General features: G+C 36.5%; 1 protein-coding gene across 1 annotated transcript; it reads left to right on the forward strand.

The window, feature by feature from the left end:
• The first annotated feature begins 5,867 nt into the window (after positions 1-5,867).
• Positions 5,868-15,500, forward strand: LOC127790796 (protein ROOT INITIATION DEFECTIVE 3-like). Its single transcript, XM_052320483.1, has 8 exons — positions 5,868-6,092; positions 11,384-11,497; positions 12,302-12,435; positions 12,622-12,766; positions 12,847-13,049; positions 13,899-14,020; positions 14,729-14,961; positions 15,118-15,500. Exons 1-8 carry the CDS (start codon positions 5,868-5,870, stop codon positions 15,430-15,432), a joined length of 1,491 nt encoding a protein of 496 aa, XP_052176443.1. The 3' UTR covers positions 15,433-15,500.
• Positions 15,501-16,090: the final 590 nt, after the last annotated feature.

Genomic DNA, 16,090 nt, shown 5'->3' on the forward strand with positions numbered 1-16,090 from the left:
ATTGGGAAGGCCAAATCCAAATCTTCTTGCACAAACCTCCATAAAATATTTTTCTCGATTTTTGGGACATTTTTGCACAAATTTTCAAGCACCCACGTGTCCTCACGCGCTGGCGCGTGGTCTGCGCGTGCAGGCCACGCACCGGTCATCTTCCCCGACCACGGTACACTGAAAAAATTGGAAACTGATGCCATTTGATCCCTCTCTTCCATTCGATCAACATGGCATAACTTGGGCCTCGAAATAAGTTCGGGAAGACCTCCGATTTAGCGGCCAAACTCTCAGATCGGTCGCCCGTTTCTATCTCCGGCGAAGCCTCGAATCGCCATCAAACCTCTTTCAAAATATCTCAAAATGCACAGAAAGAATCATCAAGCCATGGGCAACAAAAACTCCATGGTTTTGACTCTCAATTCATTTGAAACGGCCCTCGATTTGAGCTTCAAAGCTCTGAAAATCTCGGCCACCATGGATGCCTATTTATAGGCAAATCCGATGCTTCAAAAGCCCTTGCTCGGCTAGCCCATGGCCCTTAGAGCATAACCCTATCTTGGATCGACCTCGAGGCACCCTTATCCAACCCAAAAAAGTGAGTTGCAAGCACTCGATCGCGCGACCACTTTCGGTCGTTTTTTCTTGCTTTTCCGGCCAACTCAGTGGCCGTTGTCGAATCTTCCTTTACAAAAGATACTCTCCTGACCATCCCTCATGCAACCCTGTGGCCAAAATCGGTCATGGCCGACTGACCATGTGCTGGTCATTGGCCAAACTTTTGATTTTTTGTACTTTAGCCCCTTAACTTTTGGCCTTTACCTTTTTGACCCTTTTCACTTTGCCCCTTAACTTTCCATAATTTCATCTAAGACCCTTAAGTCCTAAAAAATTCATTTGACCCTTGAAGATTCCGAAAAAACATTGTTTTGACATCCCTTTAGTAATTTTGCAAAACTGCACTTAGGCCCGAATCTTCGTTTTTTGCCCTAAATCCTTTCGTTTCTTCCTGAAACCATTAAAGGGTTGATCCTTATGAAAAATCAAAATCCCCTTAAGTTTCCGTTGACTTCTTGTAAGTCGTCTATAACAATTCGGTATTGCAACCTAATTGGCAGCTGCATTTTAGCTATACCGACAATCGTTCCCGATCTTATTTCTTTCGATGCCATAAATCATGCCTCAAAATACTCATTACGGTCATATCATTTTCCTTTGGCATCTCGACTCCAGGGCACTCCCTACAGTCGATTCGATCAAATTTTTGAGCTATTTAGATATAAATCGTCCCCGAAATTTCGTTTTTATAATAAAACGCTTATTTTCAAATAATTATAATTTCTTGGGTATTATACGGGTGATCTAGATATGGCATTGAGGGAATGGAAGATGTTGTTGAGCTAATGTTGATGGCATGAAGGATGTTGTTGAGCTGATGTTGATGGGATGAGTCCTAGGAACCAAGCCCATTATCGAGTTATGGACTTATTATTTGACCGAATCTAATGAAATTAGCACAATCCAAAAACTATGTGATTGATTGAGGTAGGATATGTTAAATGGGCTAGTTAAGAGCCTTAGGCCTATTTATGAACCTGCGAGGAAGGGACTCAAATACATGCCAAACTCATGTTAAATCGTCATTGTTTTATTTTTTATTTTACGTATGCATAACACGACCACTCCTCCTTATGTCACAAAAATATCAATGGAAAATCTTTACACCTAGTATATGCAAGGTATAATTACCTAATTAATAAAATGTAACCACAGAGACAATTAGCTAGTCAAAATTTGACTATTTAACTTTTTTCTCGCTTGCTAAATTGCAAATTTAAACAATAAAATCATGACAGTACCAACAATGTCATAACTTGAGCCCAATTTCGTGTAAAAATTATCGACTATCAGTTTCTTTAAAGTTTTCATGGTCCCACTCCACAAGATTCAAGAAGATAGAAAAAATCAACAACGATGCCAAATAAATGAAAACGTGAGCCTAACTCACAAAAAAAAATGTCGATTCTCAATTTTATTAAAGTTTTTAGATGGCCCCATTAAGGGTGTTCAAATTTCAACCTGAATTAGAAAAACCAAATTGATTAGTCCAGTCTCTCAATTCTAATACTAGTCATATTTGGTCTTCGATTTGGTTCAATATAATATTGGTTTAAGACAATATTGGTTATAATTATTAAATATTATTAATAATTAAAATAAAAAAATACATAATATCCAACACATATATAATATATTTGACATATTTTATAATTTTATATTAAAAAAAAGAGTATAGACCATTTTGGACTACTCCCAAACCAACTGATCAGAATATCTACGAATTCCAATATTGATTTGATCCAAACCAAATCACCACCATAGCCCCATCATAAAAAGAATCAACTACACTATCATAAAAAGATTTAATATCGATTTAACTTTCTTAAAAATTAAGGTGGTGTTCTTTTTATGTTTTAGTTTTGAGTTTTTAATTTATTTTTAATTTTGTGTTTTGAGTGTCTGTTTTGAGATTTTTGAAAACGTGTTCTTTTTGTCATTTTGAAAATCTATTTCACAAAACAGAAAACTAGAAAACGCGTTTACTTTGAAATTTTGAAAAATTATTTCTTTTTTGTTATTATGATATTTTATTCAATGTATTTAATTATTAAATAATAAAATTAACTTTTTTGAATAAAATTGTATTATTAAAATAAGATAATAAATTTAATTAATAAATTATTAACATACATCTTAACAATAATTTATATTAAATTATACACTTGATAATATAATATATCTTTTTTTAATTATAATATAGATATATTATATTTTTAAAATTTTAAATAAATATGTAATTTTTTTTTTAAATTTAATAATAATATTTTTAATTCTTTTTTTTCTCATTTTTGATTTTTTTTCCTTTTCCTTTTTTTTCTTTTCTTCCATCTCTTTTTTCATTGTTCTTTTTCTCCCCTGGCGCCCTACAGCTTCGACACTGCCAGTCGCCACCGGCCACCGTGGCTGGTGGTTTCCGATGATCAGAGGCAGCCACCCGATACACAAGGCCCCATCGACCGACATACCCAATAACCAGTAAGATCCAACAGTCAAATCTTCTTAGATCTAATGGCAAAGGGCGATTGAGAGAAAAGATGAGAGATTATAGAACCAGCAAGATCTAATGGCAAGGGGCGGTCGATGGTGGCGGGTGAGAATGATGGTTGCTTATGGCGGTGGTGGAGATGGAGGGCGTCAATGGCGGCTCGCAACTATGACGGAGATAGAGGGTAGTCGAAAGAAAAAATGAGACATGAGATGAGCAGTCGATGGCGGTTGAGAGATTGAATGGCGGGGGGAGGGGAGCGGTCGACGACGACTTTTGGCAGTGGCGGGCGAGGTCGATGGCGGCTCGGCAGTGAAGGAGATGGCGGGTGTGGTGTTTGGTCGAGACGAGAGAGAGAGGAGAAGAGAGAGACAGAGAGACGGAGAAAAAATGCAAGATTGGAGGGTGGGGGGGTCCTGTGCGTGCGTTTTCCGTGTTTTCCATTTTTCTGCATGTTTTCACAGAAAACACCCAAAACAACAAAATGTTGTTTTGGGTTTCCTTTGTAGATTTTTTTGTTGTTTTCGAAAATGTGTTTTTAAAAATAACAAAGAGAATGTGTTTTCAGTATTTTGAAAAACTGAAAACTCAAAATAAGTCGAAAACAACAAAGAGAACAGGCCCTAAGTAACTCTAATCGTAGAATTCATGAAGTCAAATAAAAAGTTCAATCCCCTGATATCAACTAAGTCATAACATGACGCTTACAAAATTTATCTAAAGATTAAATAACTCTAATCATACGAGTTATGGGCTTATTATTTGGTCGGGCCTAATAAAACTAGTACGGTCCAAAAATCATGTCATTGATTGAGATATGATATGTTAAATGGGCAAATAGGGTCAGTTAAGAGTCTTGGGCTTATTTTTGGACTTACGAGTAAGAGACTTAAAAGCAGGCCAAACTCTTTTCGGATCTTCTTTGTTTTATTTTTTATCTTACGTATGACCACTCCAGCTCATGTCACAAAATATCAATGGAAAATCTTTACACCTAGTATATGTAAGGTATAATTACCGAATTAATAAAATGTAACCATAGATAGAGACAATTATACTAGTCAAAATTCAAGTATTTAACTTTTCTCTCAGATGCTAAATTGCAAATTTAAACAATAAAACCATGACGATGCCAACAATGTCATAACTCGAGCCCACTATTGTGTAAAAATTATCGATTATCAATTTCTTTAAAGTTTATGTAGTCCCACGCCACAAGATTCATGAACATAGAAAAAATCAACAAAGATGCCAAATAAATGAAAATGTGAGCCTAGCTCACAAAAAAATGCCGATTCTCAATTTTATTAAAGTTTTTAGATGGTCCCATTAAACATGTTCAAATTTCAACCTAAATTAGAAAAATCGAATTGATTGGTCTGATCCCTCGATCCTAATACTAGTCATAATTGGTTTTCGGTTTGGTCCAATATAATATTGATTTAAGACATAATATTGGCTATAATTATTAAATATTAATAATAATTAAAAATAATAATACATAATATCCAATACTTATATAATACATTTGATATATTTTATAATTTTATATTAAAAATAAATAGAGAAAAAATGAGTATGGACTGTTTTGGACTAGTTCCAACCCAACCGATCTAGAATATTTACGAATTCCAATCTCGGTTCGGTTCAAATCAAATCACCACCTTAACCCTACATCATAAGATTCATGAACTTAAATAAAAGAATCAACTACGCTATTATAAAAGAATTTAATATTGATCCAACTTTCTTAAAGATGAAGTAACTAATCATAAGATTCATGAACTCAAATAAGAAATTCAACCACCTGATATCAACTTAAGTCATAACATGACATTTACAAAATTTGTAATTTAAATTTTATTTGCAGAGTGTTAATTGAAAAATTATTTCAAAATTTTATTTATAAATTTCCTAGGGACAGAGCTATTTGCCAGCCACCAAGTCAAACGAAATTCCCATTTTGACCAAACAGTTGACTCCAAGTGACGTGGCCTGCTAACGTTGGCGGCGTCTCTGCATGGCAAACAACTGTTGAACAGCCAGCCCCATGCGTCCGAGTGACAAGCATGCACTGGATGTATATATCAAAAATTACTAAATAATTTATAATTCAATAAATATTTATTGTATTTCTCTTCGACATTTACTTAACGATAAGGACACTCGTTCATAACCAACAAGTCGTCGGTTACTCACAAGAAACATGAACGATTATTTTCTATTCCCGTAATGGATATTATAAAAATATTAATGTAATAACTTACCATATTATATAAAAATATTTTATGCAATAATAAAGCAACTCGTTTATAACCGACAAGTTAATTGCATACAAAAGCCGAAAATGATCGTTTTCTGGCTTTCACAAAGTAAAGAGTCTCGAACTTATATATTTTATAAAAATATTTTATTTAACCATAAAACGATTCGTTTATAATTGACAAGTCAATTGCGTACAAAAGACGAGAATGATCGTCTCCGACTCTCACAAGAAACGTGAACGATTATCTTTTATTCTTGTAATAGAGATTGTGAGAATATTATATTATAATAGTACAACAACTTACTATATTTCGTAAAATTATCTTATATAACAAAAGACGAGAATGATCGTCTCCGACTTTCACAAAGTAAAGAGTCTCGTTAGCGTTAGCGCTAAGGTATAATTATATTTTTCATATTTTACCTTAGTAGTGGTTTCATATCTCTTGAGAGAGAGGGAGAGATGATTAATTGTGGCGCAAGCAAGAGCTGGACGGAAGCTGCCATGGCCGGAGAGAAGGAGGCGCTGGTTGCGTGCAGCGACAAGAGTTTGGGCATTGGGATAACGATTTGGGACATAGAGAAAGGGGACGTTCTTGGACACATTCCGACATCGGCGTCGCCGCCTCATGGGCTCGCCTGCTTGGCGGACCAGTGTCTCGTGGCCTCTCAGATTAGCCGGCGAGGCTCAGTCGCCGGCGGCGTCATCTTCATGTGGCCTTTGGACAAGGTAATAATCTCTCTATCCCTCTCAAATTTTTAGGTCGTCTTGTGAAATTGGGCTCTGCAGTTGTATGTTCATATATGGATAGATGGATGTCATTGGGGTTAGTTGGGGCTTCCAGATCCACCATTTTGATCGCTCAAGTGCTTCAATTCCACTGCTTAATTAATGCATGCATTCGCCTGCTGTTGATCGGTCAAGAAATTTTAGTTTATATCATGAACTCGCATGAGCTTTGATGAAATGTAGAGTTTCCCCCTCTGTGCGGAGACTGAATTTTCCACAATTCGATGAAGTGGGGCTTTGATAGGTTGTCATTGTTATCTTACTTCTATATTCGTGCATTGATGCTTGGTTATGTTGGGCTTTGTATGTAGGGATTTTTAGAAGCGAGATCTTTGTATTGTGCACTAAGGACTTTCTTTTTAATTTTTGTCCCTAAATGATCAAATTTTTGGTAGATTTATTTCAATATATAGCTATATACATATATATTGACGCTTGGTTATGTTGGGTTTTGTCTACAGATTTGATGTACGATGCCTAAAAAGATGGGTTTTGAGACCCATGAATAGTAAATTTGCAATTTTTTTTTTTAATTTTTTGATTTAAAGATTTTTCAAACAGGGGAACATCATGCACTAGGGACATCCCTTTTTTGCCCCACAAGGGTATGATTCTTGCTAGATTTTTTTTCATACATGATACATGCATATGCATTGTGTTAGTATAGGTGTTCTAGACCCAATCAAATTGGGCAAATTGTACACTGACAATTGTAATCATATTTGTTATTTGAATAAGGAGTTGTTCAAATTCACAAGAAGTCATTCTATTAGTTTCTTGTTATTATTATAATAACCGAATGAAACTAGATAGAAGTCCATATGATATATACTGTGATTAATCTATAAAGATATGAGATGATGCATCACAGTTTCTAAACATCATTAAACGTCTCAAGTCGTAGCAATGTCAAGAATGGACATTGACAATTGCGGTAAGACTTGTATGTGCTATGTTTTTGCTATGTGATAGCAATGGGGCTCTCACACTCATAGGCATGGGGATGCCTAGACAAGTACATAGGTGACCAATGTTGTAGAACGTGTCACTGGACATGACTCGCCATAAGAATCCATTTTGGTTATATGTTAATGGAATTCTCATACGAGATGGGTGTAACTAATCCTTGGATCTGAGGTTGTCACGGTCATCTCATAAGAAAACCGGTATGCTTTGACATCGTTTCGATGGGCCTAGATAAAGGCTGCACGTGGGCGATCGTTGGGTATATCGTGAGGCTTATGGAGATGGGTGTATAACCAAGATGGGACTCGTCTATCCCTTGATAGAGGATGATGTATCTAAGGCGCCTTCGGTAGATATTCACTTTAAATCCATGGCCATGGTAAAAGAGATCAATAATGAGTTATTGATTTACTTTCTATTAAGTGAAGATATCCAGAAGACCGAAGAAAACTCATGTGATCGTTATCAAGCAACACACTGCCATACTTGAGATCACATAAGATACATTGACAAGATGATCGAATTACACGGTAACTATGCTTGCGAAAGGTTATTTGCGGATTATGAATCCTTCTGAATAATTGGGTAGGCATGATGCCTTGCTAGAGGCCAATCTTGTCTTATGTGTTTGTACCGACACATTGCCAACATATTTGGAAGCCTAATGAGTCATACGCAATAGGCACGGTCCCTGGCTTAAACCAGGAGAGTGGACGTATGGTTAAGTGGGACACTTCGGCAAGAAGTTGTGCTGTCGTAGGTTCTCACGGAAAAAGAACAAATAGGCGTAATGACGTCGATATGACGAAAAGTTGTCATAATGGAAAGAGTTTCCTAAAATGGAAATTAATTAAATTAGGAAGGAGTTTCTAATTTAATAATTTTCTATTTGTTGGAGTGGCAAATAGGAAATCAAATATATTTGGGTTTAAGTTAATATTTGGACTAAATTGGATTTGGGCTAAATATTAAATTAAATATTATATTTGGACTAAATTAGATTTGGGCTAAATATTAAATATTATATTTGGGCTTGAATTAGATTTGGGCCAAAATATTTTATTTAAACTTATAAAAGGATTTGAGCCATTTAATTATATTTCTAGTTGGACTAGAATAAGCCCACTTAATATTATAATTAAATTAGAATTAATGAGTTAGCCCAATCTATTAGGGTGTTAGAAACCCTAGGATATTTCACTATAAATATCCCTTTATGGGTTGCCCAAAATTAAGGGGTTTTTTTGGTGTTGTTTTTCAAGAGTTGAAAAACTTATTGCCGATCACTCTTCCTCGTTTCTTTTGGCATCAATACGAAACGAGGGCGTTCTTTTTCCGTCCATACACAAGCCTCGAAAAGAAGAAGGAGCTAGCACTCCTATTCCGCTCTCATTGCCAACGGACACGTGCAGTGTATCACGAGTTAGAGGCCGGACGCTTGGACGACTCGAATCCGCGAACGACTCGATAATCTAAAGGTTAGATTTATTTATTTGTTTGTGAATGATTTGATTTCGACGTTGCTCCAATTGCCGGGATCGAGATAAGGTTCAAAATTTTTGAACTATGTTGTTTGTCCCGTCGCGATCATGCTTTACTTTCAGGATGCTTGGCTAAGCTAGGACTTGTATATAGATTTCACACATGACACCTAAAAAACGATGAGTTTTGGGACTGGAGAATTGTAAATTTGATAGTTTTCTTAATTCTCGATTTAGAGATTTTTCAAAGTGGGGAGCCTTGTGCTCTAAGGATACCCTCTTTTTGTCCCAATAGAATCTGATTTTTGCAAGATTTTGTTATCATCTTTTCTATACAATTTAGAATATAGATTTGGTCTTAACTCTCATTTGCTCTATTTTTAGTAATTTTGTATTTTCTTCAATTGCTTGTTTCATGAAGTCTAACCTTTTTCAATGTCTCTAATCTCCATATAAAATCATTCACCAATTAATCATATTTCATTTTTTCAGAAATCTTACATTCTTTCTTATGGATTCAAGAACCCTTAACCCACTATGCAGGGGCGGACCAGGGGGTGGGAATTTTTTTTAAAAAAACAAAGATTTTGTGGCCTAAAAAATAATAATTTTTTTCCCAACACCCCCCCCCCCCCCCAAGAGCAGCCCAATCCCAATCCCAAGGGGAGCCAAGCCCAGCTCCCCCCCCCCCCCCGGGCTTGAACAGCCTAGGGGTGAAATGGCTTTTGTTCATCTTTAAGCATGCATATGCTATGGTTATTCGTTATCTTGCATTCAAGTATGTTGTGTGGCATTATGTTAATGTTAAATAATATTTTTAAAACTGTTATTGAGCTTCATTGCTCATGTTAGCATATTGAATGTGAAAAGTAATAAAGTTTGTACCTCTAAGGAGAAGGCTAAGCTTGTTGAATGATCATTTGTGCTACATTGATGAAAGCAAAAGAAAAATGACGTCTTTCTTGAAGCTAAGGAGTGTTTGGCCTATTTCTTCAAGGAGGTTTGTGTTTTGTGATTGTGAGATGTGAAAAACTGTGTAATCAAATGCTTGCAAGCAAGTTGTGTGAACTCTGTTGAGTTTTATGTTATGGATGTTTTGATGATGGCTGCATTTATGCCAAAACTTTAATATTCTCTTATATTATATTCTCTTAAGCTTATTAATATGTTTTGTATTCTTATTTAGAATATTGGTTAAAGATAAGTTAAGTCTATCTTCATAAGATATATGGAAGTTGCCTTAGTCAAGGAACCTTGGTAGGATTGTCTTTTTAGTATGTCTTATTTATTAATATTATCATATGTGTTAAAATGATTTTAGCCATATGCTTTATTGATGTATCTTCTTATATATTTCTCCTTGAGGCCATCCTAAGGATAATGCATGAGCAGGTTGCGGCTTTAAGTAGTTTTATAAGGTATTTGTATTGCACATTTTTTTTTTTTTGCTTTCTCTTTTTAAGTTAATGAATTATGTTAAATATGCACGTAAAGCTCTTAAACTCCAATTTTTGCCTTTTGGTTTTTCTCTTATTGGTGAAGCTCACAGTTGGGAAAAAATTTTGAAGCCCCCCTAGGTAAAAAATCCTAGGTCTGCCCCTACGGCGAGATCTAATTAATCTTCCCTTCCCAAGAACGATGCATTGTTCTTTCAATTGGAGTTTTGTCAAATATCACAAGCACTGTTCCATTGGTTGTTCCTAGAACATAATTGGTTTATGTGTAATTATGAAATTAATTAATGTCAAGATTTGAATTGATTTTGTATGTGTTTAAATCTGGTCTGTCTGTCATCTTTTTTCCTCATCTGAAACATGATCTAGAGCATCAAAAAACAATGGTGGCTCAGTGACTTTCACACTGTTGAATAAAAAAATTTCAAATAGCGACAAAGAAAAAGCTCTTTACTGTTTTCGACTAATTGGATCCTTGTCATACATGCTGAAAAAACAAAAAAGTAGTTAGATGCTTGTTGGTTTTTTATCATAATGAACGGAACAAAAACTAGCTAGACACTACTGACAGAGAATGCTTGATAGTTTGCACTTTGCAAGAAGAGACAACACACTTTAGTTTCCTCTGTTTTCCATGACATCTTGAGTGATAACCAACAGTTTTCGATGTGTGGTAAACTGGTTACTAGTATGATTTTTGTGTTATTTGAAATCCAATCCAGGGAAGGAGACTGGCATTATAACGTTGAGACAGAAGCAATTTTTCATCCCTTTTTTTTTCCATCTTCATCTATCACAATGATTTTTTATTTTTTGGCAAAAATCTATTGGATTATCACATTCTCTAAAAGATAACATATTGCAGAACCATCGGCCAGATATTATTTTCAAGCACAAAAAGGAGCTAGAAAGAATGGGGTCCTTATAGATCCCAATTAATAATAAATGTTGAACAGATCATTGTTGCATTACCAAATCTCTTCTTTAAAAATAGCCCTAAATTCTCTGTAGACAACCATTTTGTCTTTGGATTAGTTGAAGAAGCTGTTTGTCATGCAGGAGAAAGATTGGCGTTATAAATTCAAATCACTGTCTACCTTAGTGAATCTTTGAAAGCTATCTGACTTTTCAACTTTCACATGCCCCTTTCAATTTCATCGACCATTGTGAATTTTTTGATACAATAATTTGAATTTAATGAATAATTTGCTGCAAAAAGACTAACTAGTGAAGTTGATTTATGGTTTGGTAATATTCTCCATTTAAATACCCTACCAGATTTCTGATATGAAACTCAACTTACTACCTCATACATGGTGTTAATGTTCAGCCTCAAGCATCAGTTCGAAGCTATCCAATGGAGGCCATTGGACCAGTAGCATGCATGAAGAATGGCTTCTATCTTGCTGGTGGGGCTCCTTCTGGAAATGCATATGTTTGGGAGGTCAGGAATCTCTTAAGCCCCAGCTCCAGGACATATGCATGTCTTGTCTCTCCCATGTTAAGCATGAACATAAGGATATTTTCCCCCCCTTTGATATCCTTTAGAGACTAAAACGTTCAGGCATCCTCAGAACTAGGATTTTTCAATGGAAAGGAGAATGAAAAAAAAAGGTAACATTTTGCATGTGCCTGGGCACACTGTCCCTCAACGTTGTTCTTAGTAACAAAATCACTTGGCCCAGTCCCCCGTGATCAGGCCCCCTTGTCCCTCACAACTAAATTCCTCGGCCTTGTCCCTTGTGACTAGATCCCTTTAGCCTTGTTCCTTGCTGCAAGCTCCCCTGACCATATCCCTCAGTATTCCTCACCCCGCACCCAAGCTTGTGGGAGCTTCTTTGTGGCCTGCCCAGTAATTCCCAACTTTGGAGTCCTTGTATAAGGAACTTAAGATGAAACTCCCATGTGGGGCTACCTGGGGTGTGGTGGTTTGGTAGCCTATGCTTCTTTTAAGCATTGCTGATTAAGGGACTCAGGCTCATGACCAGCCTGAGATAGAGATTTTGGGTACTTAAGTGATCATCCCTAGGAACGTGCACCCAAATTAGATAGGATGATTGAAATGTAAGCTACAAAGCTTCTTTAAATAGGAGGCCATATCATTCACAGTGATGCCACCATATCTACAACACACCCAGCATTCTGCCCAATATTCTGGACTGCCCTATTTGGGGCTGGCCAATATTCTTTCTTTCTATTTTGAGGAGTCATATATTTTCCTGCTTGAGAATATTGTGATAATTTGTAGGTCTCAACCGGGAAGTTGCTTAGAACTTGGCGTGCTCATGCTACACCAATAACTTGCTTGAAATTTTCTCTTGATGATTCATTTCTTATTTCTGGCTCAGAAGATGGCACGGTCATTGTCTGGTCTGTGATATGGTACAAACCGAATCTTCCATTCTTCAAATTCAACAGGTCATATGCCATTGCTGATTTAGTATTCTTTTTCAATAAAAATGATATGTATAATATATATCTTGGACTATGATAGGGTACATTTCTTTATTACTAAAGCATCAATTATAACCCCTGTGATCGTATTTTTATGGTTCGATTTGATGGAAGTTTGCTGGACGAGAGAGACTGCAGGAACCTGCCATCAATATTCCACCATTCATCAGAGCATTCATCTGCAATAAGCAGCCTATTAACAACATCAACCAGCTCAAGCTTGATTTTTGTATCAAGCTCCCTTGATGGCTCATGCAAGGTTACAATCTTATGCAGAGTATTTCATAGTCCTATTTATGACTCAAGATTTTAGTCACTAAAACAATTTATATGTTCTAGGTGTGGGACCTGCTTACAGGAAGCCTATTGCAAACTTCTGCTTTTCCATCACCAGTAACTGCAATTGTTCTTGATCGAGAAGAAAACATGTTGTTCTCTGGAGCTGCAGATGGAAGCATTTTCTTGAATGCATTTGATGCTGGACTAATGGAGTACGTTTCTATTGTTTCAGAGGATGAACCGATTGTGCTGAAGGGACACAGGTAATGTGGACAATACGGTCTCTTTAGACATGGTAATAGTTCATGAAATTACTGAATCTAACCAGTTTTAGCAGTTTAAAAGTCTTATGTATTTTTGCTGATCCCATTAATGCCGGTTGCTTGGGAACCTGCAGTTAGCTGTTCTTGATCGGATTCATGTTAAATGTTTTAACTTAAAGTCCATAAGAAAATGTATAACTCATCAACCTGAATATAACAGGTTGTAATAGCCAAGCTAGTTGAATTTCACTATGTGATTAGTCTAGTCTCGTGTTAATCATCTGGGAGACCCTCTCATCTAAGACCTTATATCTCTTAACTATCTAAACCAAAAAAAGAAACATTTACATTTACACTACCTGTGGTACTGCAGGGGGTAATTAAAGTTAATACTGTCAAATGAATAAGTTGAAAATTATGATCTTGCCCATTTTCAACAATGCCCAAATGAGTCTGTCTCATGCTGGGTTCACTTTGCCCAATATTTAGAAATTTAAAAATATTTTTAATAATACATTAAAATAGTGTATTGAGTATTTTTTAATAATACAATAAAATAAGGTAAAGTTATTTCATTTAACAGTGTTATGTTAGTTACTCCTCCAATACTAATGGGGCACAAAAGTAAACTGTTTTTAGTTTAGAAGTTCAGTGATATGAAGACATAGGTGAAGGAGGGCTCCCCATAACTAACCTTATAATCTTTGTGAAATACAGTTAGCATGCTCAAAGCACGCACATATAGAGAAGTGTGTTGATGTAGATCGTCTTTACAGCTGATCAAGAAACTATTGCGCCTGCTTCAAATGAAAAATTTATAATTTTATAATTGATCAATTGTTCATGCAGTGGAGCTATAACTGCTTTGGCATTCTGCGGGACTGGACTGGTCTCTGCATCGGAAGATTGGACTGCCTGCCTTTGGGATGTTACTAATTATGTAATTATCCGCAAATTCAACCATCAGAAAGGCAAGTACAATCTCTTGTAGTCATTGGTATTTACCCTTTTCTTTTCCAATTTTTGCGGGTCTCTGCTTGTTGGGAGTTTCTGCATTCTTCCTGCTAATTTGCTGTTTAATTTTGAAGATAATGGAGGATAACAAAGAAATTAGGACAAGCTTTGTTTAAGAGCCAAATAATTTCACTTTTACAGGAGTTAAGGCGTTCAACATTGGATCCAAAGTTGAAAGGGGGCAGGGATTTTCACATCTTATATGCACACATACATATTCACACAAAGTCCTAGCCTTTGTTAGAGTGGAATGAATAAATTTTTTAAGGAACATATATTTACATAATTGAAGATTGAAGGGTCAGTGAACATTTTGTTTTGCATCTGCAGAAATCTTAATTAACTTGTTAAATTAACAAACTGTAAGTAGTTTCTTTGAACTATAGTGATTCCATTTGTGCTACCAAAAATGGCATAGTCTTGGTCCATTTCCTCTATACATCCTTGCAACAAAGTAAAACTATTTCCGATCAGTAGAAAGTAAAATCTTATCGAACAAAACCAATCTAGCCCACAAGGCTCTCTTCGGTACAGGATCTAGTGGCATCATAATCAGGACAATGGCTTTGCATTCTTTCCTTCATTTTCTTGTGACGTTGAATTTGTATGTGCTTTATCTCTTGGAAAGTTAAATACTCAAGAATGCCATTCTTATTTGTTTGCAGGTTCCATATCAAATTTGGTTGTGATCCCCCAGTCTTCACTTCAACCTAGGATGAATCATCAAAGAGCCTCTAACCATTTCCGAGTTTCTGTGCTCGATAAGGTTTCTAATCCAGCAGATTCATACAAAGAACCCCTAATCTCCCTACCTTCATCTTCTTTTGGCGAAGATCGTAACATTGCCTATGAATTTCCAAGCACCGGTTTACTGAAGCAGTATATTCTTGACTTGGAGGTTCTCTCCCCTTCATCTTCTTGTCACGCTGCCCTTATCTTTATCGAAATTATGGTGCCATTTGCCGTTGTCTTCTGTGTTTGTGTCAGTGTCCTTAACTGTTCTTCTTTTAAGCATCACCTGAGTATTCTACTATACATTCATTTGTGTCGACAGGAAGAAGGATCAGCAGCTTCACTACAAATGAGGATGGAAAAATGTATAGCAAGCCAAGAAGCGGCCATAAAAATGGCGAAAAATGTGATGGAGATGAACAGGCAGTTGCAAATACGGTTACTGGATATGCTAGAGTGCCGGCTATTGCATCCTCCAGGCGATGGCGGTTCAGCTGCAGTTCGAAAGAAAAAGGCAAAGACAAAGAAATCTGGCGATGGCGGTTCAGCTGCAGCTCAAAAGAAAAAGACAGAGAAATCTGGCGATCAAAGCTTGCCGGAGCAAGGGGAGGGGCAGCCGGAGCCTGCAGGTTCTTAATCTACTTACTTCTTATAGTTACTGCAATCTGTCTGTTCTATATATGTAGCTGAGATGAAACTGAAGTATCCTTTGGACACAATGAATGGCTTGATATAGTCTTTGGATTATTGAAACTTAGTTTTTTCAACTTCTGTCGTGAAATTTCTCTGAAGAAAGATGGTGCAACTGGGCATTTGAAAGTTGGTTCAGAACCCTCTAAAGTCTGGACTAAGGTGCTAAGTAAATTATCTTTAAAAATATAGTAAAAGGTTTATGAGAGCCTTGTTTGTGGTATTGAGTTCTACTACAGGGGCAAAAAGCCTCACCGAGAGACTTACATAATAGGGTCAAAAAGATTAAAATACCCTCGCCTCTAATGCAAATTTGCAAGGATGTCATTGCACAGCTTCACCTCTCTCCCTTTTCCCATGGCCGCACGCAGAGCCCTCGCCTCCCTCCTCTCTACATTCTCCCATGGCCGCGCGATCGCCAACCGTCGCGCCTCGCCTCGCCTCACCTCGGTAAAATAAACTTTAGTAAATGAGATTATTTGAAAGTTGGTTCATAACCCCTCTAAAGTCCGGACTAAGGTGCAAAGTAGATGATCTTTAAGAATACGGTAAAATGTATTTTTAGTAAATGAGATTCCTAAAAAATTTAGGAGAGCCTTATTTGT

The sequence above is a fragment of the Diospyros lotus genome, chromosome 14 (genome assembly GCF_014633365.1).
Source record: "Diospyros lotus cultivar Yz01 chromosome 14, ASM1463336v1, whole genome shotgun sequence".
Lineage (NCBI taxonomy): Eukaryota > Viridiplantae > Streptophyta > Magnoliopsida > Ericales > Ebenaceae > Diospyros > Diospyros lotus.

Excerpts from the sequence above, each read along its gene's own strand:
- LOC127790796 (XM_052320483.1), top strand. The coding sequence starts at position 5,868 with ATGGCCGGAGAGAAGGAGGCGCTGGTTGCGTGCAGCGACAAGAGTTTG. Across the intron at positions 11,498-12,301 it reads GAAATGCATATGTTTGGGAG|GTCTCAACCGGGAAGTTGCT; the intron begins GTCAGGAATCTC and ends GATAATTTGTAG. Across the intron at positions 14,021-14,728 it reads CAAATTCAACCATCAGAAAG|GTTCCATATCAAATTTGGTT; the intron begins GCAAGTACAATC and ends ATTTGTTTGCAG.